General features: G+C 45.5%; 1 protein-coding gene and 1 long non-coding RNA gene across 5 annotated transcripts in view; one reads left to right on the top strand and one right to left on the bottom strand.

Moving 5' to 3' along the window:
• Positions 1-4,558, bottom strand: LOC128344160 (uncharacterized). Its single transcript, XR_008315700.1, has 2 exons — positions 3,797-4,558; positions 1-858 (listed from the first exon to the last, which is right to left on the bottom strand). It is a non-coding gene; the product is annotated as an uncharacterized LOC128344160 (long non-coding RNA).
• Positions 4,559-4,726: 168 nt separating this feature from the next.
• HDAC6 (histone deacetylase 6) overlaps positions 4,727-26,347 on the top strand; it is a 54,771-nt gene continuing 33,150 nt past the window's right edge. For 2 of the 4 annotated variants that reach the window (XM_053293749.1, XM_053293747.1), the window contains exons 1-12: positions 4,727-4,819; positions 7,675-7,782; positions 7,980-8,084; positions 9,755-9,843; positions 17,388-17,472; positions 17,605-17,645; positions 17,761-17,857; positions 19,172-19,269; positions 21,486-21,590; positions 22,897-22,965; positions 23,178-23,304; positions 25,853-25,918. In XM_053293749.1, coding sequence (XP_053149724.1) covers positions 7,705-7,782; positions 7,980-8,084; positions 9,755-9,843; positions 17,388-17,472; positions 17,605-17,645; positions 17,761-17,857; positions 19,172-19,269; positions 21,486-21,590; positions 22,897-22,965; positions 23,178-23,304; positions 25,853-25,918 — 960 coding nt within the window. In that variant the 5' untranslated portion in view covers positions 4,727-4,819; positions 7,675-7,704. Of the gene's footprint in view, positions 4,820-4,900; positions 5,010-7,674; positions 7,783-7,979; positions 8,085-9,754; positions 9,844-13,542; positions 13,581-17,387; positions 17,473-17,604; positions 17,646-17,760; positions 17,858-19,171; positions 19,270-21,485; positions 21,591-22,896; positions 22,966-23,177; positions 23,305-25,852; positions 25,919-26,347 lie in introns of those variants that run through there. The other 2 variants (XM_053293748.1, XM_053293750.1) reach the window with 2 other exon arrangements.

Genomic DNA, 26,347 nt, shown 5'->3' with positions numbered 1-26,347 from the left:
TGTTGTAAAGATTGAAGATATAGTTTATTAGGCTTGGCAGTTTGGAGTCCAGTAAAATGAGGGGTGGACTACTTAAATGCTTAAGGGAGGATCTGCATCCTTGTAAGGAACAGATTCCAGAAGCTGTGCCTGGTAAACGTGCAGTTGGAGCCTATGTGTCTGTCAGTTGGGACACAACAACCCTATCTCAAATATTAACATACTTGCATCTCATCCCACACACATTTTCTTTCTTTCTTTCCCAGACCTGCTAGTAGAATCTAGGAGAATCCCTCCAAGGGCTGCCTGGTTTGGATCAGTCTTGCTGTGCTGATGGTGGGGGCTGTATCATCAAGCATCTTTCTTTCCCCTCCCGTTTTCCCATATCCTTCAGCAGAGTCATCAAAGGAGGCCGTTGGGGCTTTATCTGGCCCATCAAGTCATGGCCCCTAGAGGCCTGCATAATGAGATCATTGCTCCCCACGCAGTCCCCTCCTTCTCGGATAAAGGGCTGGCACCGGTGCTGGGAATAAGGTTCCAAAGGTTGCAGAAGGCAGGAAGAGCTGTGAATTGGCTGAAGTTCCTCCCCCTCCTCTGGGCTTAATCCAAGTTTCATTCCAACTAGCACTAGCAGTGGGTACCAAGCTGACCTACTGAGACAGACGTTCTGGGTCTAGTAAGGAAGCGAGGACCACTAACTGTGGGACTGGTCGGAAGATTTGAGATAACAGCTAGTTGTTTTCACTGTGTCACATTTTCTGATAAAGCTGGCTTCAGTTTCCTGCACTCTGCCACAGGCTCCTTGTGTGGACTTGGGCTATTTATGTATGGCCAGGCTGTGTTTAAATGGCATCCCAGAACATAAGCCCACATCTGAGTCTGGAATGAAGAGAACATCACTATAACCATCATTTAGCTCCTTTGGTCACCCATTAAGGAAAAAAAAGTTTTCTCCGCCATCGTAAGGGCAGATTTTGCACCAACTATCTGATGAGCTCACAAGCAGATATGCAGAATGCACTCTGTCTTACTTATGGTCCCAAACCTGCACAGCATGGCTTAGGTCCACACATACCAACAGCTGGGGCAATGCAGTGTTTCTAGGCAATTTTTTAAAAAGGAGAAACAGTGCTCCCATACATTCCAGCTGTCCTGTCCCTATCTTCTGGTACTTGCCCCTGGTAATCCCTGAATGTATCTTGTGTCTCATCATGCTCAGGCATATAAATGTCTATGTATTTACTAGTGTGTAGCAATCGTTTCATATACTTTGCAGCTGCTGAGGTCTATTTTGAATTCTTGATGTATTGTAGAGCAATTGTGCTTTTCTACAATATTTTTCAGTACTGGAACAAGTGCCACGTTGAATTTTAAATTCAAGTGAAGGCCAGGCTTTTGCAGAGTAAATAATATGGCAGAGCTTTCAGCAACTAGTAAGAGTTGGGGGAGGTACCTCAGGCAATTATCCTTTTTATGGAAATAGGTTTGTTACAAGCATATCCCTATTTTTGTCTGTAAAATGTGGGAAACGATGTAAACAAAAACACTAGTCCTGAGGATGAATCACACAAATAGATCTATGCTTATTTATTATTTTCTTAGTTACAAATTACAAAACTCCTCTTATAAGCAAGGAGTTGCACTGAATCCAAACCCAAAAACTGGCTCAGAAAGCTTAAATGTAAACAAAAACACTAGTCCTGAGGATGAATCACACAAATAGATCTATGCTTATTTATTATTTTCTGTTAGTTACAACTTACAAAACTCCTCTTATAAGCAAGGAGTTGCACTGAATCCAAACCCAAAAACTGGCTCAGAAAGCTTCCCCCACAGTGAACTGGAATTGGACCCAAACAGGGATATTGAGACCTACGGGTCCCAATCCAGGTAATGTTAGTTTTGATTGATTTGTTCTATTGCTTTCTTTCTTGAGACACAACTAATTTTAGCGGGATGGAAACTGCCATGATTCAGGAAGATAGAATATTTGCCTATTCTGAGTCCAAATCCCAGTTCAACTGTGGTAGATGGTGATGACCCTGTTTTCTTCATCTGCAAAATGGGAACTTTAAAAGGGGCTTAGACAAATTCATAGAGGACAGGTCTATCAATGGCTACTGGTCTGGTGGCTCTGGGCCACCAGCCTCAGAGGCACGATGCCTCTCAATACCAGTTTCAGGGGAGCAACAGCAGGAGAGAAGGCATGCCCTCACCTCTTGCCTGTGGGCTCCCCAGAGGCATCTGGTGGGCCGCTGTGTGAAACAGGATACTAGACCAGGTCTTGGGCCTGATCCAGCAGGGCTATTATGTTCTTAGTGACCTATTTCACACTGTTGTTGAGAAAATTAAGGTTCTAAGGAGCTATTGTAACGTCTCCTGAGTGTTAAGGACAAAGTAGTCTATACATGTTCATTTTTTAAAAAATCACCATACATTTCTGATCTGATGGAAGATTGTGACATAGCTTGAGCTTGTCTTTGTCATTTTACAGCAGCAATTTGGTTTCCCACCTGCTTTCTCAGTCTCCCTCCCATTTCACACGTCCTGCATTATTTTTAAAATATGTGAGACCTGCCTGGCATTCAGGTATCACATCTCCAGGGCCATTGTTCCCATCTTTCTGCAGCATATGACATGGAGGTTGTGTACTTTGGTCTGTTTCTGAAACTACATTCATACCAGCACCTTTCCAAATACAAGTATTTTACTTCCACAGTAAACTGCTTATTCACTTCTGTAGTGCTTGCACAGATGCTTTAGAGGGGACTGAATTGCTGCAATCCATTTTTCTTTGCCTTCCCCATGCTGAGGACTGTCTTGGCTATTCCACATTCCCTTGTGTTGAGTGGGGAGGATGGAGGATGCTACCTTTGAAAAGGGCACCTTTGCAATAGCCCTGTGGGTAGGACTTCTTAGTAGTAATATTACCCTCATATTATTGTCCCCATGGGAGACTGTGGCTGAGAGATCAGCAGATATTAAATGGTGTGTCACAAGAGATACTGGGGCTCTAAGCAGTTTGGAAGCTACGATTCCTAATTCTACTTGAAAGTAAATGAAGAGGAAATGTAAATATTGGGTTTACAAATTGCTACAGTAACCCTCAATGAATCCAAAATGAGATTAACCAAAAATAGATACTCAAAATCTGAAATATATTGAAGTCACAAAAAGAATTACACCAAACTATAAAAACAATTAGTGTATTTTAACAAGGGAATCTACCTGTTGGATAGCATTCATCAATAACATGTGCATAGAAGCAGGAATTCCAAACTGTCAAAAAATAAATCAAATCTTGCAAATATCACCAAGATCATGGATATTCAGTTTGAATTGCTGTAAACCTTCCAAATCTGGATAATTACAATATTCTTAAGAGACCAAGTTCTTTAATATTGTAATTGTCCGGATCTGGAAGGTCTACAATAATTCAAACTGGATATCCATGATCCAGATATTTGCAAGATCTGACTTCTCTTTTGAGTTTGGAACACCTACTTCTATGGACTTTTATTACTGAATGCTACCAAACTGATTGCTTTGTTAAAATTCACTAATTGGTGTACTGAATTATATTTCACTACATCTGTTGGTGTAATTTTATTTATATTTTGGTGTAATTCTTTATATTATCTCCATGTATTTCAAATTTTGAGTATCTCTTTGTTAGCTTTTGGTTTATCTCATTCTGGATTCTTTGTGGATTACTGTTCCTAATTCTACCTGTGCAGTGACTAACAAAAGCTACTCAATAAGGAAAGTGTTGTGTATGTGCTCAGAAGCGCTTTTCATTTGCTTTAAGCAGTTTTACCTTCAGTTGACAAGGCTGTCTCTGCCACAATAAATGTGTTAGTCCTCAAGGGGCTCGGTTAAAATATATTCCAGTGTGTGCTGCAAAGTCGCCGCTGAGTCCATTATTGTGTGTGTGTCTGTCTGGATCTCCTCCTCACCTGAAGCTCCAGAGCTGGATCTACTTTTTCCCCCACTGCCCTGCACTTGAGAAATACGCCGGCTCCTTTCTTTTGCAGCCTTCAAGAAGGCTGTGAAAACCCTCCTTTTCTATGAGCCTTTTGACGGAAACGCTTTATCATCAGTTGGTTTTAAAATGCTGCTGAATCTTTGCGTTTTACTGCGGAGCTGGTTGAATTTCTGGTGGGTAGTTCCAGTTGCATTTCACCGCGGTGCTGCGCCGCCCACCTTTGTGAGCCTTCTTGTGAAGACGTCACAGTTTAAAATAAAATAAAATAAAATAAAAAATTATGTTTATATATTCCTACATTCCCGACTTATGGTATTTTCCGGGGCGATCCACTCAAATCCTGAACTGGGTTTATTTCAGTTGCAACATATGTTGTTCCGCTTGGCTATACTGTGACCCAGACAGACAGCCTTAAGCAAGTAGGAGGTGATCATAACCATAACTCGGCATACTTTAGCATTTAAACTATAATTTGCCAGCCACGCTTCCTAGGAACAAAGAAACGGAAAACAGGCAGTTGAGGGGAATTCAATTGAATGGGGTGCACAGCTCCACCCCTGACTTGAAACGGAATGAATCGCTCCAAGGACGGGAGGAAAATGGTCTCGCCTAAGTTACCTAGTGGCCGCTTTCTGTCAGTCTCCTGAATGGTACCGCCCAACGTGTAACTCCCGCCGGCGCCCTCCCCACAAGGAGTGGTCTCGCCCACTTTCTGCCGTGTGCGACGAATGGTTTTCCTCTTTCCTCGGGCGGCTGGGGGGCGGGGCGGGGCGGGGCGGGGCTGGGTGACAGCATCAGGCGGCGCCCCGGGAGAGACCAAGTGCCTGGCAGCTTGAAGGCTGGCTGGAGCTTCAGGTGAGGAGGAGACACCCCCCCCCAATAATGGGCTGAGGGATACCGAGAGGGGGGTTTGCTGGTTGCGCCCCCCACCCCCATTTGCTGATGATCCATAATTGTATCCTCCAGCGCCCTTGCCGCCTTCTGCCTGCACTCCCCCCTCCTTAGCCTTGCAGATCCCCGCCTCCCAAACGGGGTGTATAGGGAGGTGAGTGGGTGGGTGCGGTCCAGGGTCTCTGATTTCTGGAGGACGGGAGAAAATGTCTATAATAAGGTTCTCAGATACATGTCTGGAGTTTGGGGGTGGCTGGTTGAGATAATGGGTGTTCCTACCTTAGCAATGTGGGGTGGGCTTTGGGATATTATCTCTCCCGCCGCAAGACTGGAGATGGAAGGGTGAATTAGCCTTGTCTCCGCAGTCGCTTCTGTGTTCTTTTGTTGTACCTTAAAATCTCCCATACTGCCCGTTTTCTTGCAACAGCTGGTGTTCAAGGACTTAAAAGAACTTCTTTTGGGAAGGGTGTCTGTAGGTTTGCACCCTCAGCCAAGCCAGTTTCCTGTCAGCTGGGGGGGGGAGGCTGGGGGGAAAGTTGGAAAAAAGGCTGCGATGACTAGATGATTGGAAGTTAGTATGTACATTATTGTGCATAATAGAGACAGTGCCAACAGAAAGAGAAATTCTTGTGGTGTTCTCTTTCATGCGTGCTAGTATTAGGACGAAGGAGAACAAACTGGCCAGGGGAGAACTATCAATTTGTTTTATCAGGGCCAAGGGTAAAAACTTATAGGTGTCTGTGACAGTATCATCTAAAAAGCACTTCTGAGCCTCTCTCCTGCTGTTTGAAAGACATCTATGCCATTTTCAGTGTGCTTGTTCTGAGATTTTAAATTGATGGTCATGTAGGCAAGTGGCTGTACAGTCACATTTTAACTAACATTTTAGTCCCTTGTGTGTTACCTGTGAATAGATGTGGCCTTTCTGCAGCACATTTAATCCTCTGTCTACCATTTCTTTCCCCAGCGAGTTGTACATATTTGGCAATAGCTTTTATTCTATTTTCACATTTTAACTTCTAAGTCAGAGCCTTATCTGTAGAACTTTGGCCTGGTATTCAATAGCCAGAATTAGCAGGCACTGGGTAATGTTTAATTTTCTTGTTGTTTTTCTTGTTGTTTGGTTGTAACCGAACCCTTAAGAAGGGGCAGGCTAGAAATGGAAATGAACTAAACAAACAAATCAACCTGTATACTGCTTTTCAGCAAAAGTTCTCAAAGCAAAAGAAATGCAAAGATGGTTCCCTGTCCCAAAAGGGCTAACATTCTTAAAGAACAAACACAACACAAGACAGTCACCAGCAACAGTTACTGGGAAGGATGTTGTGCTGGACTGAATAGGGACAGTTGTTCTCCTGTTGCTAAATATGAGAGAGCCACCCCTTGAAAAGATGCCTCTTTGCCAAGTTAGCAAGGATCTAAACTATACAACTGTGATTGCAGTTCTAAGCACATGGATTAGGATGTACATCAGTAATGCCACAGAATTTAAAATTGGAGTGGCTGTTTCAGTTTCCAAGGAGTGGGGTGCCAGGTGAGTTCACAGGCTAAGACACTGAAGGCATCTTCATACTCTTTCAGTTGACTTAATTTGCACACATACTCATTACTCTTCCTGAGAGGAAGGCAAGAAAGGAGGCACCCATGTGAGTGAGCTCTTGTCTTCAGTTTCTGAAACGACCAACAGCCTGAGACAACATTGTATTAATCTTTCTTTTAATATTGTAAACTGCTTTTGGGTGCCTTTGTCAAGGCAGAAAGGCGGTATAAAAATGTAATAAATAAATAAATAAATAAATTTGATGTGTTAAATCAATAACCACACACACTAGTTCCAGGTTCAATCCCTGGCAGTTTCTGCAGGAAGCTCTGGGAAAGACTCCTGCCTGAAACCTTGGAGAAGCTGCTGCCAGTAAGTCTAGACAATACTAAGCTAGTTGGGCCAATAGTTTTACTCAGTAGGAAGCAACTTCTTATGGTCTTCAACATTTCAGTGATAAAACGCTTCCTCAAAGAACCATAATTCTTTTGCTGTCAGGTCCATCCAAGAAGGCGACATGCATGTGCACACACCAGAAATTGGTGCAGTTTAGAGGAGTGACACAAAAGACCAATTTTGCTAGCGCCAGGAAGAACCGCTCTGGCTGTGCTGCCAACACAGCGTGGGCCAATCTAACTCTTGAACGGAGCCGCAGGGCCCCATTTGGGAGCTAAACCACGAGGGTTGAAAGATCTGCTCTTAAATTAATTTCCTACTTGCTGTTTTGCATGTGTTAGATGGATTTTAAAATGGTTTTTATTAATGATTGTTGTTGTATAGAAACTGCTTTGAATGCCAAGCAGGACTAGATTAAGCAGGGTATATGTATTTAAATAAATCCTAGGCTTTGGTAACTGTACTGTCTTGTCTACACAAAATGTTGTGTATATATATATGCTTCCTAAGTGCTGGTTAGTATTATTCCTTGTTTTGTTCTTTCTGTGTCAATCTCTTTAGTTAGGATCCTATTTTTATGTGTGTCTATTTCCTCTATTATATTAGATATTATCTCTATTCTAATGCTTATCTTTATAGGTCGATCCCACATAATGAGAATTAACAAACTAAGACCTTTGTGGAAGCAGTTTGTGTCTTTCCTTTTTTGTGGAAACTGGTTCCAAAGCGATCCTAGAGTTGGTAGTGGAAGTTATTTTTATGTGGGGGGTTAGAGTCCCCTGAATAGCAAATAGGCCCTTTCCCTTATAAAATGCCTCAGTGTTTAGCCGGTGCAAGCTGCCGCTGTAACATGGGGGATTTGTTTTTTGTTCTTCTCTTACAGGACTAGAACGAAGGGGCATCTGTTACCCCTATGATGGCTTCTGATTTGGGCGATGCTGCAATATTGGAGTCCCCCTCTGTGCACCTTTTGGAGACGCGAGCACCTTCGGTAAAGTAACCCTTTATTGGAATGAGACAGTGGGAGGTAACAGCTACCCCACTGTTAATGAAATTGGGTGAAGAGAAGGGTGAGAAAAGCACCTGCCCCTTCTGCCCCATTCTGGGTAGGAGTGTGTGGGCTTATGGTCTTTGTTGTGGTGCGTATGCACTGAATTGACGCCTTCTGCCATTTCTTGGTTTCTCCAGAGAAAAGCGAACAAAAAGGGGGGACTGCCAGAGGCGAAGCGAAAAGGGCGGGCCAAGCGTTTGAACAAAGATGCGGAGGAGCTGCTCGCAGGCTTGCAGCGATTGGTAGGTTGAATGGAACAATGGAACATAGGAAGGTGCCATATACGGAGTCAGACCATTAGTCCATCTCGCTCGGTATTGTCTACATAGACTGGCTGTGGCATCTCCAAGGTTGCAGGCAGGAGCCCTATCTTGGAGATGCAGGGAGGGAACTTGGAACCTAGATGCTCTTCCAAGAGCAGTGCCATCCACTAAGGGGAATATTTTACAGTGCTCATATATGTAGTCTCCCTTTCATATGCAACCAGGGTGGTTGCAGCTCTCATTGGTCTTGCTGCCGCAAGATCAATGCTTGAACCCTGAGCTCTGGGATAGGAAAACAGCGCGGATCAGGGGGGCAGTCTTCACTGACTGTCAGAGCAGGGGTGGAAGGAGGCCAGTGGCAGCCCGGATTCAGCCACCGCTGCAGCCCCGCTAGACCCATCCACTGCATCTGACATCAGAGGCAGAGAGCATTTAACCACGCCCCCGCATCTGAGGTCAGATGCGGGGGTGTGGTTTAGCTCCCAAACGGGGCCCCTCAGCCCCGTTTGGGAGTAAAATTGGCCCGCATTGCAGCACGGGGCAGAGCAACTCTCCCTGCCTTTTAAAAGCAGGAAGAACCGCTCTGGCCGTGCTGCCAACGCAGTGTGGGCCAATCTAACTCTTGAACGGAGCCGCAGGGCCCCGTTTGGGAGCTAAACCCCGCCCCATGTCTGTCCTCAGATGGGGGCGTGGCTAAATGTTCCCTGCATCTGATGTCAGACGCAGGGGATGGGGCTAGCAGGGCTGCGGCAGAGCAGGGGCAGAGGGAGGCCAGTGGCGGCCTGGGTTCAGCCACTGCCGCAACCCCGGGCAGCCCAGGTTCAGCCACTGAGCCCCGTGGCCCCGTTTGGGAGCGAAATCCTCGCATGCTGCATTGGCCGCGTGGCCAGGAGAAGCTCTCCCTGCCTTTAAAAGGCAGGGAGAGTCGCTCCCGCTGTGCTGCCAACACTGCGGGGGCCAATTTCGCTCCCAAACAGGGCTGTGTGGCTCAGTTTGGGAACGAAGCACACACACACACCCCCGGTTTGATGTCAGATGTGCGGGGTGGGTCTGGGGCCATGAGATGTGGCCCCTGAGGGGCGGTGGCCCGGGTTCTTTGAACCCGTTCACCCAGTGGTGGCCCCACCCCTGTGTCAGAGGAATTGGAAGGTGGGATTCTTGTGTTCATTGGTGAAAGTGAGCAAATGTGGTCAGGTACAGAGTAGCAGCAAAAGGTTTAGTGGTGGCATGGAGTACCAATATAAGCATCACCTATAAAACCTTTAAAGGTTTTTCAAGATATTTGGGGGGCTTTGTTCTCTGAGTTGTCAAGAGAAGTGTGTACAGTTTTTTTTTTTAAAGAAGGTGCCAGGGCTCAGATCTGCATGGGGGCCCCACTGTTTATCCTGGAAAGAGCCTTGTGGAGAGTGTGGTTTGCTTTTGCTCAGTGGAGATGGAGAGGTACTTTGCACATGCTCAGCTGTACTTTTCCTTAGAATATATTATCACCTCATATCTGGTGCTTTAAAGCAAAGGTGTGGCTGCAGATGGAGGACAAACTGGAACAAAGTGGGGGTGGTTGGCGGAGGAGGGTTACGATTACAAGGCCAACTACCCCTGCAAGATATTTTTCTCCTCACACCACTGTTCAATCTTTTCCTTCTAACCAGGATCTCACCACAGAATGTGCAGTACCCACAGGGACTGGCCTGGTTTGGGATGAGCGGATGACAGAATTTCACTGCCTCTGGGATGAGAGGTACTTGGGGTGAAGGAGAGGGGTTTCGAATGTTGCATGCAGTAGATTGAATATTCACTTGAAATTTAAAGTGGCATTCTTAGGGAGAACACCCTACTCCCCAAGAATCTCTGAGAATTACGAGTGAGTGGAGATATTGAAGACCACAAGATATCCCTAGCCTAGTTAGTTCCCATGATTCCATGGGGTGATGTCAAGACTGCGAAACGGCTTTAAAGTTTATAGTGTAAAGGTGCTTCTAGAGTCTTCTTCCCCCAAAAATTTGAGTAAAGAACCCATTTTGTTTATCCTGATCGCAGTCCCTTAATCCCAGTCTCATGTGCTCCTAACTCTAACTTTGGAACTGTCTCTGTCTACCTCTCCTTGCTTCTTTTTTAACCATCTGTCCAATTATTTTTCTTAGAGGGGTTGTTTACAAACTTACCTAACATGGATTAAAAATTAAACAGCTTTTTCTTGTTGCAGTAAGGTGTTTTTTGGTTTTTTAAATCTTGTGAGTACAAAAAAGAAAGAAGGAAAGGAAAGGAAGGAGTTTTTAATAAGAGATGGAAATATCAAATTACAAGACACCTGAACATTTTGGTCAGGGTGAGGGTAAAAGGTAACGTGTGCCATCAAGTCGGTGTCGACTCCTGGGGCCCAGAGAGCCCTGTGGTTTTCTTTGGTAGAATACAGGAGGGGTTTACCATTGCCTCCCTCCATGCAGAGTATGAGATGATGCCTTTCTGCATCTTCCTATATTGCTGCTGCCAGATACAGTACCAGCGGGGATTCAAACCGGCAACCTTCTGCTTGTTAGTCAAGCATTTCCCTGTTGCGCCACTTCAAGTGACCAAGGTAAGGGTAAATGCCTAAATAATAAATACTCCAGAGAGTAAAGGTGAGATGTTTGTATAGGAGAAGACCTTATTTAAAAATATATCATGAGTTAGAGAGCTGTAATGAGCTTTTTTTTTAGCTGACATGATTTAGATAGTTTTAAAAAAGCATTAGACCAGGGGCTCTAAGACTTGGGGCCCCAGGATATTGTTGGATCACAGCTCTCATCCTCAATAGCCCCATTGTGGAGGGGGATGATGCGGGCTGTAGTCCACCCATATCCTGGGGCCCCAGGTTTGAGAAATTGATTAGACCATTTGGTGGAGGAGTGACCCATCGATGACTATCAAGTATGAATAGCTAAATGGATGGGTAAATAGCCTCCATGTACTGAGCCAGTGTATGCCTGAATAGCAGTTGCTGGGGGGCAGAGAAGATGAGAAGGGCTCTTGCCTTCATGCCCTTACTTGTGGGTTTCCTGGAGGCAAAGGGATGCTGGAGCTGTGACCCAACAGAACTCTCCTTGAAGTTGATCCTAAGCATATTTAGGAGTTGCTTGGGGTCCAGCTACATAGTGTGTCAAATGTGTTTGTTTTTCCTTTGGAAATAGCCAGGGGGTGTGCCCCCCCCCCACCTCCACTCCACCCCCTGCCCAGGAATTGGGACCATGTTGTAGTGGGAGGGTTTTTTAAACAAACTTTTCCTTCGGTGTTGTGGTCCTGATGAAACTTATTTTGTCTCCCCCCGCCCCAACACACACACCCCGACACCCCTCCCTCCGGCTGTTTGCCTCAGGAGGGAAGCTGCCAGTGTGACATCTAGTAGAAACTGTCTTATGTTGTGGTCCTGTGGGATGGGTCCACCTAGCAGAAGATCTGCTTTGCATGCCGAGTGTTCTCGATTCCCTCCCTGGCATCTCCAGACAAGGCTGAGAGAGACTCTTCTCTGAAACCTTGGAGAGGTGCTGCCAGTCAGTGTAGGCAATGCTGAGCTAGGTGTTTTGGTAGAAGGCAGCTTCCTGTGACAAAACGAAAGGGCTAGATTGGCCACTTTTGCCGGTAGCCTGATGTTTACCATTGTATCTAATTTGGATCCAGTACCCCTTGAGTGATGATTCTGAAATGGGCTGAGTGGCTGTTCTTGAGCCCATCTGCCAGTACGACAGCGTTATTTAATTTCAGTGAAGAAAACCCTAAGTGTTTCACTCATGCCTGATTCGTTGTTGGCAAATCCGCAGGAGGCAATTGAATTTTGATTAATGCATTTATCTCCATGTACCATTCTTCTGCATATCAATTGCGGTTCTGTTTTTACTTCTTTCATCTGTCAAATGGTAATCGTTCGTTCTGAATAGCCCTTTCTATGCTTCTGGCATATAGCTGGAAACTTATTGTACAACTGGCTGGTGCTGATTGCCAAAGAACACACAGTCCAAATTCAGGCCCTTTACACATGGTGCAGTTTGAATGGAGACTGCTGCTTTGGGTACTCCTGCTGTCCACTGTGCATGCACCTCCAAGATCAATGTGTGTGCATCGTTTTTCAATTCACCTGCTAAACTGTGTGCAGAAGCAGGTTTAATCTGCACACCAGGATGACATTTCCCATCCACAAAAGACAACACTTCAATGATCTTCCAGTCAGCAGTGCTGCCTTAAGGGAAGGTGTATGAAAAGTGTGTATTGCAAGAGAAAGCACATACTGTGCAAAAACATGGCGGGTGAATGCTCTTGCATATTGCTGAGAGCATTGGTTGCCAAATGGTTTCTCTGAATGCTTGGTTTCCTAGGAAACCTATTGGGCGTTTCTCACTTAGAAGATCTACTAATGGCAGATGGGTTTCCCTGAAAAACCACTTTTCCATCATGGTAAATCTTCTCCTGTAACGTACAGCTGCGGAAGCATACTGGATGTATAGTAGGGCACGTGCTCAGTTCATTTGGGGACCATGCTAAGGCCTGGCAGGCCTGACTCTTTGAGACCTGAGTGTGTAGCCTGCCCCAGAATCTTCTACAATGACTCTGGGGTCCTCCGCAGACCAGGCAGTAAGTAGAGACTAAGGGAAGTAGGGCAGGATATGCCGAGGTTGGTCATGTTGTCCAAATCCTTCAATCTTGGCATATCAGAACATAGAAATGGAAGTAGAGGCTTGTGCAGGGATGGTGAGGGGGTGCGTGCTCCCTGAGCGATGACAACTTCAGGTGCTGCTGTTATGTCTGTACCTGCCCATAATGTGTATCCCTTTCCCCAAACCTAGTAGCTCCTCCTTGTATCTAACCACAGTTTCTATGTCCTGCTCTATCAGCAGTCAGCAATAGGGAAGGGTGTCCTTTGGCTTGTCTAAAAACTAGCTCCCCTCCCCGCCCCTTTGGGAAGGGGAGCCTAGCTTTGCCCTATCTTCACACTGCAAGCAACAGACCTACTTGCCTCCAGTTCAAACAGTGATTTCTTCTTTTGTTTTGTTCTTCCCTCTTGCTTCAGGTGGGCTGGCTGGCTTCTTTTTAAAAAGTGTATACATAACACTTAAAGGTTCTTTTGGCACCTCATGCGGGGAGCTGGGGAGCGGGATACAAACAATTGATTCTCAGTTGAAAAATTGCTCTGAGGACATAGCAGAAGGTGAACTGGTGATGTTCCAGGCACCAGCCAATCACTGCAAGCCCATAACGTTTTGTGTTCACCTTGGTATGGCTGTTTCTACTGATACTTGAGAGCCTTAAAAGAGAATGGGGTGGTGAAGTGGGAAAATGTTTCTTCTTTGAAAGATCATACAGCCTAAAGTACACAAGGGTGTGCAGTCCCAGGCCCTGCTGGACTGCATTTCTCATTATGCACTCTAATGTATGTTTCCTTATTCCAAAACCATTGATTATTCTTTTCCTGGCAGGGGGGAAAATGTACCCTTGGTTTGGATGTGGGTAAATATAACCCTGATCTTATCCCCCTTTATGCTGCTTGTAAATGTGTGGTGGTGGTTTTGTTTTTGTTTTTTAATCCCACTCCACCTGCCTTAATCTCTGCTCACTCTCCTGGTGAAGTTTCATCACACTCCCATCATCCTCCATTTCTTGTTGACACCTCCCACTGCCTATGGCAGCCAGTCCTAATTCTGCCCCTGCATCTCTGGCTCTTGTTCCACAGTAAGTTGTCTTGCTCCTATCTCACTCAATGTTTCTCAAATGTTATGAAACTGTAATCTCTTCTTAACTGCATAGATGTCTACCGTGATCATCTGGAAACCTCACTAGGTACTTGAGTAGGATACCCCGCTTACCGCATCTCTCTGGTTTCTATACAAACACACTTCCTGTACTGTTTTAATTACATTATTACTAGAGTAGCCTGAAGGTCATTTCTGTGTGGCCAGATTCCACAAAACTCTTAGGGTTAAGAGAGGAAATTCTGATGTGGTAAGGAGCAGATGCTTCCTAAATGATGATATAGGAGTAGTGTGGGATTTAGCTCTGCTGAACAGTGCCAAAGTGGCTTTCAGTGGTCTACTCCATAGAATCAGCAGAATCATGTGGTCAGGGTTTTCCTGGACTATACCACTTCAGGTTGCAAGTAGGTAAGGGCTTTTTGCAAGTTTGAATCAGTGTTCCCTCAAACAGGGATTCCCAGATGTTGACTACAACTCCCATAATCCCCAAGCAAAAGCCACTGCAGCTGGGGATTCTGGGATTTGTAGTCAACATCTGGAGATCCCTGTTAAAGGGAACACTGATTTGAAATGCCTGTCCACACAGGCACGCACCCCTTTTTGCTTGTAGAAATCTAGCATGTCAGTAGACAAGAGTTCAGCCGATCTTCCCAATGTGTCATCTTTTCTCTGTGTAGACAGTTCTATTTTGTGTCACCTGGGAGCATTCAAAGATTACAGTCTTTGTATCTGCTCTAAGAAGTACCTTAGGATAGCGATGTAAGAATCAACTGGGCCTGCAGCATTGTGTGGTCTTTGGAAAACCCTAGCTAGGCCTTTACTGTTTATAGGCATACCGTTTAGGGCCAGAATGGTGGAGTTATACATTGGAAAAAACCTTAAATAAATGAATGCAGAATTGTTTGGGAAACACTGAAATGTTTGAACCAATTCCTTTCCATGATACAATCTTCCCATGCTTCTGCTCCATCATTTCTCTTTATTGCATCCCTCAGAGGTTCCTTCAATGATTTTTTATCTACAGGGATCTTTTTAAAAGCATCTGTATGAAGAGATCCTTGTCAGTGTCTCTTTACCACTTGTTTTCAGATTGTGTTGATAAAAAGATGACATCTAAAGCAGTTCTCCCTCCTAATATGATTTTCGCAGAGATTAAAACAGTAGATTATGTTTACTAGTAAGGGGTTGAGAGGGCCTGTAGTTACCACTGCCAGGGGTGGGGTTTGGCAATTCTGTATTATGGGCAGTGGCAGGAAAATCTGGATTCTCCTATTTGAGTAAATTATCTTGCTCAAGCACGCTTGCATGAATGAACTTCATTTGGCTGTGTGGATTTTTGTGTATGAAATTTGGAATTCTAACTTTCAGTTTCTTGAAATCTTGGAACAATAAACAAACAATAATAATAAACTTTATTTGTTAGCTGCCCCATAACAAATTGTTCTCAGGGCGGCTCACAACACAGCATTAAAGCATCAAATAAAAACACATAATACATTATGCCTCAACATGAACATGCCACACACACAACATACAATTTAAAACTTTTTAAAAGTCAGTTTTAAAAATCAAATTTAAAAACCGAAATGTAAAAGGCCTGAGTGAACAAAAAGGTCTTTACTTGACATCTAAAAGAACAAAGTAATGAAGCCAGGTGAACCTCACTGGGAAGGCTATCCATAAAGGGGTGCAACCACCGAAAAGGCCCTCTCCCTAGTAGCCACCTGCTTCACTTCGTTTGGCAGGAGCACTTGGAGCAGGGCCTCCAAAGAAGATTTTAAGGTCCGACCTGGTCCCAAGCCATTTAGGCCTTTAAAGGTTAAAACTAGCACTTTGAATTGGGTCTGGAAACAGACTGGGAGCCAGTGCAACTGACAAAGCACTGACATAATATGATCAAAACACCCAGTCCCAGTTAATAATCTTGCAGCCCTATTTTGTACCAGCTGCAGTTTCCAGACCCTTTTCAAAGGCAGCCCCATGTATAATGCATTGCAGTAATCTATGTGAGAGGTTACCAGAGCATGACTAACTGTAGCCCAGCTATCTCTAGCCAGGTAAGGTCACAGTTGGCGTTTCGGCTGAAGCTGATAAAAAACGCTCTGAGCCACAGAGGTCACTTGAGCCTCTAGCGACAGTGCTGGACCAATGAGCACCCCCAGATAGCGAACCTGGTCTTTCAGGGGGAGTGCAACCCCATCTAGAACAGGCTGAACATCATTCACCTGGGCAGAGAAACCAACAGTACTTCTGTCTTGTCTGGAATGAGTCTCAACTTTTTCACCTTCATCCAGTCTATTACTGCATCCAGGCTCTGATTCAGAACTGTCACTGCCTCACCAGTGTCTGATGAAAAAGAGAGATACAACTGAGTGTCATCTATATACTGATGGCACTTCAGGCTAAATCTCCGGATGACCTCTCCCATCAGTTTCATCTTAAACATCTTTCCCGGCAGTAGATGTTAAACAGTGTAGGGGAAAGAGCGGAACCCTGCGGAACCCCAAAGCATAACTGCCAAAGGGTTGAGCAGTAATCCCCCAGCACCATCTTTTGGAAATGGGCCTCCGGGTAGGAGCGGAACCATCTCCAAGCAGTGCCTCCCACACCCAACTCAGCCAGCTTATCCAAGAGGATACTATGGCCATTGGTATCGAAAGCTGCTGAGAGACCGGGGCAAAGACATAGAGTGGCTTTCAGAGCAGTAGGTATATTGAAGGCAGAAGAGCAGCAGTTGGAATCCTTGCCTATGAATGAAAAACTATAGTAGTAAAGAAATGTATTCAGGGTTATTCTGATCCCATGAAATTCCAAAGTCTTAAGGATGAACTCTTCTCCATACTACTACTACTATACACACACGTGCGCGCACACACACACACACACACACTCTCTGCATTTCAACTATCAGGTCTAGAAAATTGCTCTGTCCTCAGCATCAAAGACCACATTTTTGGGGTATCCATGTGAGCTACCAGAATCTCTCTACATTTCCATATTCTGCACTTCTTAGCACTATGTAGATCCTCAGATCCACATGCCAGACTACTGAGACTAGTTTTGTATCTTGGTCTTGGCTCCTTTTTCCTGCTTTGCTCCACGAATATCCTCTTTCTTCCACTTTAATCCCAGTTCTTCATTCTACTCTTTCCTGCCTTCCTTCTTTAATCCTGCTCCTTCCTTGTGATGGTGATACCAGTTTAAACAGTGAAGCTCAGTTTGTTGCCCATTATAACAGTCTCTCATACCTCTCCACCCATTCCTGCTTGTCTTGCTATCATTTCAATCAGTCAGATTAAAGGACTGGGATCTAGACAAAGATTTCCAACCGGCCTCTAATCAGACACCATCAGATCCTGCCTCGGCCCAAGAGGTCTCAGTTGTGTCTCTGTGTATTTTGGTCAGGGTAGATGTCAGTGGTGGTTGCCTTGTTCTTAAAGTGAGATGTCCACCCTCCCCCTTGTTTGTCTGTCTGTTCTCCAATCCATCCCACCCTTGCTAGCCTCCTCCAGGTTAATATGTTTTTGATCTACCCCCACGAGCCCCTTTGTTGCCTCTTCTGCAGTTTCGTGGAGTGTCCAGAGCGGTTGGTGGCCACGCGAAACAAATTGCTGCAACGTGGACTCTTGGAGCGTTGCATTCCTGTGGCGGTGAGAGAGGGGTGGGAGCAAGCAAGGACTCGGGGCGGGAGGTGTGGAGGGTTGATTCCCATGGGATCTAGTTGGGGAACAAGAAATTTGGCCTCCTTGCCTGAATGCTCAAGCCCATCTCTTTCCTTACAGGCCCAGGCTGTTTCTGAGGAAGAGGTCCTCTTGGCTCACAGGTGAAAGCGGGTCTTGGAGTGGGGGAGAACTGGGCCTTGGGCTTGCAGGGGAGGGGTAGAGGCTGGGCAGCATGTTCATGCAGAGCCTTGCTGATTGTCCTAATATTTTTGCCAGTCAGGAGTACCTGGCTCTGATGAAATCCACTGAACTGATGAGCGAGACTGAGCTGAGATCTCTGTCAGACATGTATGATTCCGTCTACCTACACCCAGTGAGTAGTCCCAGAGTTGTGTGTGACGTGTGTAGAGGGTATAGAAATCACATAAGTAAAAAATAAAATAAATAAATATCTAACACCCAACCTAGCATTCTGACTTATTTAAAAACGCGTTTCTCGCCTTGGTGTTAGAGCTGCCAGTTCCTGAAACAGAGCGAATACTTGCTGCCTCTAAACTTGTGTTGATTTTAATAATTCCCAGGCAGCGGCATAGTATGAGGAATGTGGTTTTTTTTAAGTTTATATTCCGCCCACCCCCAGCACATTGCTGCTTGAGGTGGCTTATAATAAAAGAAACAAAAGCACAAAATAACCAATAAAAGACAGTAAAGCATCAGTAAAAGGCAGAAGCAGGAATATCGCTCTTCCCTCTCAGGTGCTATAGCAGTGTATTTGCCTGCCTTCTCTCGGGCAAAACTGCTGCAGGAGAGGAGGGAGGGCACAGAGGAACCTCTCCCGTACAAGGGCCAGAAGTCGCTAAAGCAGCAAGGGCAGTCATTGGCTCAGAAACTGATACCCTTGTACGCTCAAACCCTTGAACGTATAGGTGCTTCTGAGGAAATCTCCAGAAATCAAGGGGCCATTAATCAGAGCTTCACATCAGGGGCGTAACTATAATAGGGCAAGGGGAGACAGTTGTCTGGGGGCCCACTGCCTTGTGGGGCCCCCCAGAGGCAATTCACATGACTGACTCCCCCAGCCGTGCACCTGCCCCAGCTTCCTTCAGTTGTATTCATCCTCCGAAATTGAACAATTTACATTTGTCCCTGGGCCCACTCCAACCTTACTACGCCCCTGCTTCACATGATCAGGGAAATGGCATTTGAGTTCTTTTTGACAGTTCTTCTTAGCACACATTATTTCTCCCTTTCCAATAGAGTGTGTGTGTGTGCGCATGTGCTTATAATTTTAATTGCAAGGCTCTGTTGGTTCCTGCACATAATGCCCACCCGTCCTTCATATTTGAATCTTTTGCTCTAGTGCTAACAGAGTCTTTTAAAACCCTGATCTTGGAAGAGATCATTCAGATCAAGCAAGTTTGCCTTTCTTTGTCTGCATGATTTGTATTGTTATCTTACAATGTGTGGTGTACTCTCTCTGCCCTCCACGCCCCACCCATTTATTATTTATTTTTTTAATTTTTTGGTATTTCTGTTCTAGAAGACTAAAAGTTAGCAAGGTTCAATCGAATTGGCTTGATTAGGAGGGTTCTTGGTCACCTTTGGGAAGGGGGGCAGCCTCTTTCTGAGGCCGGAGGCATCAAGTCTATAACCTGGTTCCCTCCCTTCATCTCTCCCACCCTCCAAGAATTCCTACCGCTGTGCCTGCCTGGCTGCTGGTTCCGTTCTGCATCTTGTGGAGAAGGTGTTGGCTGGGGAGCTCCGTAATGGACTGGCTGTGGTCAGGTATGACAGAAGTGCTCTCCCCTCCTTTGTTTAAGGACCATGTTATGTGTGGTCATAGAGCTGCATCCTAGAACAAGCATGGACACGCACGGACTAATGCACTTGCGTTCGGGTGTGGGAAGGAACATATTCTCCCAACGTGTTGTGTGTACACATTGCCTCTCTCTTTCTTTCTCTGATGTGCTCCTCTTCACTCCTGCTGGTCAAGAGAGGAGGATAAAGGTTTACTCCTCTATCCATTGATAAAGAAGGCAATGGGTTAAACTACAGGAAAGCTAAAAATCTTTAGATTCTCTTAAATCTAAGAGAAACCGTTTGATTTTTTTCAAACTGAAGCTGGAATTAGGTGTTGTGTGAGAAACGCAGGATTCTTTTCCTTGTATTTGCCACCTAATGTGAATGTGCTGGCAGTGGCAGGTAGAGTGGGATGTTGGGGTGTGTGCGCTTTTAACACTTAACCCATTTTTCCTCTTCAACTCTTCCTTCCCAGGCCATCTCTCCCACCCCTACCCTCGGGCAGACAGGCTTATTTTCAATCTTGGAGTTAACGAAGATACTCTGTACTATCTAAAAAACTAAAAAGAAAAGCTGTAACAGTAAACGCTATAAAACTAAGTAACTAGAAATTGGAGGCAACAGTACAGGTATGAACTGTGTAGGGCCAGCTTAACTCTTGCTGGCGGTTAGACCTCGACGAATTTTGCACACTGCCACACAGAACTTGGCAGCATTACGTGTTATGAAGGGGTCCTAATCAGAGAGTAAGAGGGAGATGTAAAATTGGCCAGAACGGCCTGGCAGCCTGATAAGTAGTGGAAGAATAAGGGTATTATAAAAGTAAGGCTAGTACCTAGTTTGCATTACCTCTGTTTCCCCCTTCCCCACCAATTTCTGACACTGCCCAAATTGCAACAGGTCTGTGTGTAACCTACTAGTGGTATCCACTGTTCCATCTTAACAGGGATTCCCAGATGTTGTTGACTACAACTCCCAGAATCCCCAGCTGCAATGGCTTTTGCTTGGGGATTATGGGAGTTGTAGTCAGCAACAGAGGGAACACTGGTGGTAGCATGTATAAAAGCTAGTGAACTTTCACTTCTTGTCCCCAATGGGCTTCTAGTGCAGAGGATACACCTCTCCTTGAGTGTGTTTGTGACAAAATATCAGAAGCTTCAGATGACCAAGAAACTGAGCAGGTAACTGGCCAGTGTGCAGAAATCCCTTGCCTATGCTACAGGTCATTATCTACTCTATTATCATATTATTATTATTATTATTATTATTATTATTACATTTATATCCCACTCTTCCTCCACGGAGCCCAGAGCGGTGTACTACATACTTGAGTTTCTCTTTCACAACAACCCTGTGAAGTAGTTTAGGCTGAGAGAGAAGTGACTGGCCCAGAGTCACCCAGCTAGTTTCATGGCTGAATGGGGATTTGAACTCAGGTCTCCCCAGTCCTAGTCCAGCACTCTAACCACTACACCACGCTGGCTTTATGCGTGGGTTGCCTCTCTGCAGGCAGCAGCCTAGGTACAGAGGGAGGGAGGGACTGCCACATTACAAGGGACAGAAAGGCATCCTTCTCTTAGCTTAGCATAGTCTAGTCCTCTCCTCCTTGTATGATTTCAAAGAGAGGAGAGCTGGTCTTGTGGTAGCAAGCATGACTTGTCCCCATAGGGAAGCAGGGTCTGCCCTGGTTGCATCTGAATGGGAGACTTGATGTGTGAGCACTGCAAGATATTCCCCTCAGCGGATGAAGCCACTCTGGGAAGAGCCGAAGGTTCCCAGTTCCCTCCCTGGCATCTCCAAGATAGGACTGAGAGAGATTCCTGCCTGCAACCTTGGAGAAGCCGCTGCCAGTCTGTGAAGACAATACTGAGCTAGATAGACCAATGGTCTGACTCAGTATATGGCAGTTTCCTATGTTCCTATGTAAAGACTCACCAACAGGGGGCATGCTCTAGAAACCCTTTGTACACTATCATCAGACAGTAAAGGTACAAATAGAGGTGTTCTTGGTGTGACTTCTGCAGTTTTAGAATGTCCAAAAATATAAGTTCTATCCTGTACCTAGCTGTTGGAGCCAACACTGGAATGTATTCATTGATGTAAAGAACTCTCATTCTGTTTTGCTGGGAATGCCATGTTTCTGTAACCTGCCTGATACTGGAGCATGTTGGGCGTTAGCCAGTGTCTCTTTTGGGTTTCAGGCCACCTGGACACCATGCTCAGCATGACAAGATGGATGGCTACTGCATGTTCAACAATGTAGGCATCGCAGCCCAATATGCACGACAGAAACTAGGGGTGGAGCGGTGAGTGATGTGGATCCAAGCCTGGGGAGCACAGAGCCAGGTCTACTGAATTAAATCCTTAATCTTAGGGCAGAGGACCATAGGCCTTATGGACCTTAGACCACAGAGGATCATAGACCTTGGTAGCTTGAAAACAAGCTACCAAGGTCTATGGTCCTCTGTTGCTGGTTGGTTGGTTGGTTGGTTGTAGGGTGATCAGAGCAACTGAACTGCCAAAGAGGAACTCTCCAGCAACTGGTGGCTGTTCAGATGAAAATGACTGGAGATTAACCCCAGTCCAGGTTTTGGTATTAATTACCATTCTTCTAAAGTCAAATGTAATATGGCGCAGCAGGGAAATAACTTGCCTAGAGAGCAAGAGGCTGTCAGTTCGAATCCCAGCTGGTATGTTTCCCAGACTATGGGAAACACCTATATTGGGCAGCAGTGATATGAGAAGAGGCTGAAAAGCATCATCTCATACTGCACAGGAGGAGGCAATGGTAAACCCCTCCTGTATTCTACCAGACAACCACAGGGCTCTGGTTGCCAGGAGTTGACTCAACACCAACTCAACGGCGCGACTTTACTTTGCATGGATAGTGGAGCTGCTAAGGATGTGATCTGTGATCCGGAAGGTCGTTGGTTTCAATCTCACCACAGCCCCCAAATTTCATAGGTGGATTTAGAAAATCCCCACTCTGCCTCAGCCTCTGTCCTCCCATTCTACGATATGGGTCTAAGAGTGCTGGCCTAGCTTATAGGGTTTCTCTAAAGATTGGGTTAATTGTCTGTGTGTAAAGCACTTTGAACATTTGAAATGTACTATGTAAATGCTAAGAACTGGATAATTGATCAGCTAATAATGTCCATGTATGCTCAAGTAATTGTTTGACAGTTTCTCTTACTATCAATTTTCAGCTTTGTATGTAACTGAAAGTTGAATTATTCAGTTTTTGATTAAGAAATTTTTTAATAGCTGATTGAGTTCAGCTTCTGTCCCTGGAACTTTGCCTAAATAACATAAAAACTACAAACTTCAACTGTCGTCCTATCCCTCCAAAGAATCCTGGGAGCTGTAGTCTAGTGAGAAGTAGTAAATTTAAAGTAGTAGTAAATTTATTACGGTCCTTAGACCAGCTTAACGTTTAAAGTCTAGTGAGAATGTGGCGACATTTTTGTTCAGAAATACCAGGCTACAATTTGCAGGGATCCTGAGATGGATGTCCTTAATACTGAGGTTTAATGGTAATTTGCTTTTTTTCAAAAACGGAGCTCTAGTTTAATTCTCCTCATTGCTTACTTTTTGTATGTCTTTCCCTTTCAGGGTACTTATTGTTGATTGGGATGTTCATCATGGACAAGGCACCCAGTACCTCTTTGAGGACAATCCCAGGTACAGAACAAAAGGGTTGCTCTGGATGAGAGGGGGTAACAGGCAGGACCTGGGGAGCAGGGTTGCCATTATGAATGAATGAATGGCAGTTAGCAAAAAGGGGGGGCAGGTTCGAGGAGCCCTCAGCTGGAGTGTGTTAAGAGCATTGGGGCTTGACTTACAGGTAGCTACTCTCCTCATTGCTGTTTTTGCCGTGCCTTTTCTCCCCACAGCATCCTTTATTTCTCCATTCATCGCTATGAAGGAGGCAGCTTCTGGCCTCATCTTCCAGAATCTGACAGCCATGCCGTGGGCCGAGGGCGGGGAGAGGGCTACAGCATCAATGTTCCCTGGAATCAGGTGGGAAAGAGCAGAAGGTGCCATGAGAGTTACCTGTACATCCGTTTAGAAATGGGAATGCCTTTCTCTGGGGAAGAGCCCACTGCATGGTGTGCTGGACGTGTATCTGTGCTCAGGAGTCTTGGGGAAAGTCACTGGGCAAATCTCGATCCGCCCTCACCCCCACCCCCTGAGCTAGTTCTCCATGCCCACCCCTCCATGAAGACTTTTTAACTTTCAGGTGCTGTATGTCTAGGATTGCCATATTCTGGCTTTCCAAATCCGAGTGCCTAATTTGCATATGATGTAAATTGGCTGGAAAATCATTTCTGAGCAGAATAGTGACTGCATGTTTTGCTCCATAACTCCGCTTCTACAAGAGTGAGAGCTTAGCTTTTTATTTTATTTTCTATAAATGAAAGCTGAAATCTGGGAGAATCTGGGTGGGCTAAGCAAGCTTGGTGAGATGCTTAAAATCCGAGTGAAACTCGGAATTTTGGGGAACATGGCAACTCTGCATATGTCAGGATCCAGTGGTCTGAAAGGGGCCCAAATGGGACCGACCGTTAGCAGTGTGGTGACTGCTGAGTTCACTGTAGTTGGGAACCTTTCAGAATAGCATACATCCCTTGCAGTACCTGCAAAAGTCAATTTGCATCTGTTTTTCCAAAGTATTTATATTGCTGGGGTGCTTTGTTTAGACTAATAGGTTGGGTTGCCAGGTGGTGTTTTTTTTAAGGTGAGGAAATGGTTGAGAGATCACCCTGAAGTCTTCTAAAAGAGGGATGAATGGCTCTAAAGCATTCTGATGCTTGAAAGGTGACTCCTCCCCCTCCCCCCACTGTCCATTAAGGAATAAAAGCAGCTGCCTGCCTGGAAAAGGGACGAGCAGTTTTTCTCTGAGAAGCAGGAAGGGAGAAGCTGGGTAGAGAGAGCTGAAGCAGCTTGTGGTGCAAGATTTCCTCTCTGGGGATCTCATGGATCCATGGTTGCTGCTTTGTAGGAGTGCTCTGCCGTTTCAATGCCATCTAATGCTCAACTGGTAAATAAACCAAATATTACAAAGACAGTGTAAGCCTCGAGTGATATCTTGTGGTAGCAAGCATGGGTTGTGCCCTTTGCTAAGCAAGGTTTGCCTTGGTTTGCATTTGGATGGGGCACTACATGTGAGTGCTGTCTGTAAGCTATTTCCTTAAGGGGAGGGGGCTGTGGCTCAGTGCTAGACCAACTGTCTGCATGCCGAAGGCCCCAGGTTCAGTCCCTGGCAGCATCTCCAGCCTGGTAGGGCTGGGAAAGACTCCTGCCTGAAACCTTGGAAAGCTGCTGCCAGTCAGTGTAAACAAGTCTCAGCTAGATGGACCTATGGTCTGATTTGGTATAAGGCAGCTTCCTATGTTCCTATGATCTCTGCTCCCAAGGAAACCAGAATGCCAGTAGCGCCTCTGGAACTGCTTGCCACTCAGAGAAGTGGGGAGTGGCACATAACAGATCTTACTCGTATATCCTGCTTTTTTAAACATGTAGTCTCTCATCCACACTTCTGATTGGGCCCACACCAGCATCACATTAGCAGTGCTGCAACATCAAATGCTCCATGCACTGACTAGTCTACATGTGGCCCTGCAGTGCCATCTCAGACCTGCTCGGTGGCCTGCTAGGCCTCTGCCTCTTCCGTTCCTGCAACCACTGGCTCTGAGGTTCCTCTACTGCTTTGAGGGGCTGCTGGGTCTGGGAGACCTGCGAAGCAGAAAGCCGTTGTGCTTCCTTATGTTACTGTGCAGTATCCCAAGGGAAAGGTGGCTGATCGACTGTAATGCCAGTAGCCACCAGGGACAGCAGATGCATTGGACAGTAGCTATCCCCAGGTTGGCAAGAAAAGGTGTGGGTTGATTCCCCCACTTGCAACTCATGCAAGTGTAGGGTTGCCATATTCTGGCTTTCCAAATCTGGGTGCTTAATTTGCATATTATGTAAATTGGGTTGAAAATAATTTTTCAGCAGAATAGTGACTGCACGTTTTGCTCCATAACTCTGCTTCTACAAGGGCTAGAGCTTAGCTTTATTTATTTTTTTAATTATTATTTTTTAAATAAAAGTTGAAATCCAGGAGAATCTGGGTGGGCTAAGCAATCTGGGTGAGATGCTTAAAATCCAAGTGAAACCTGGAGGGTGGGGGCGGGGGGCATGGCAACTCTATGCAAGTGGAAGTCATAGGATGGCCTCCTGTGGTGTAGAAAGGCTTTCTTCTGCATGTGTTATTGTGAGAAAAGTAGGGAGTACCAATGAGCTTCATGGTTGAGGAGGGATTTCAGCCCAGGTCCCACTAGCGCAAGGAAACAAAAGAGTCTGTAAGGTCGGATGCTCTTCTTCATCCTTAGAGTTGAACTCATTGAAGCTGAGGGATTTCAACCCCTTGCTAGTGTCTGCTTTTAAAACAAGGTGTGTGTGTCTGTGTGTGTGTGTGTGTGTGTGTGTGTGTGTGTGTGTGTGTGTGAAAGAGAGAGAGAGGGGTTCCTAATGGATTTGGAATTTCCTGCAAGTCTTGACCATGCTGTGTCTGCCCCCCTAGACAGGAATGCGGGATGCTGATTACTTCTCTGCCTTTCTACATATTTTGCTGCCTGTGGCCTTGGAGGTAAGACACACAACAAAAATTGTGAAGGGGCGGGTAATGTGTCTGTTTCTACATATGATTGCCTAGTGGAGCAAGATAAATGTAATCTAGCCACCTCGTAATATTGTGTCATTTGGGTGCTGTGGTGGGAGGGGGGAAGAAAGGCTGCCTCCCCCTATGGTAGTTTGGGGCCAGGAGAGGAACCCATCTGGCTTCAACCCCACTTGCTCTTCAGGATTCCTCACACCTACCCAATGTACCTGAAAAGAACAGCCACTGATGGATGGTAGGTCTTTATGCTTTAAAATTACCACTGGGTGATATGCCACTTAAGGCCTAATCAAATGATATTCATTCTCCTAAATTTGCCTATGGGGTTGTTTCAGAAGCAGATCTTGGACACTCATGTCTCCTTCCTTCTGTGCCTAAAAAACAGTGCCCAAGCTTGGA

Source organism: Hemicordylus capensis, chromosome 2 (assembly GCF_027244095.1).
Source record: "Hemicordylus capensis ecotype Gifberg chromosome 2, rHemCap1.1.pri, whole genome shotgun sequence".
Taxonomy (NCBI): domain Eukaryota; kingdom Metazoa; phylum Chordata; class Lepidosauria; order Squamata; family Cordylidae; genus Hemicordylus; species Hemicordylus capensis.
This window is presented reverse-complemented; position numbering and strand designations above follow the sequence as displayed.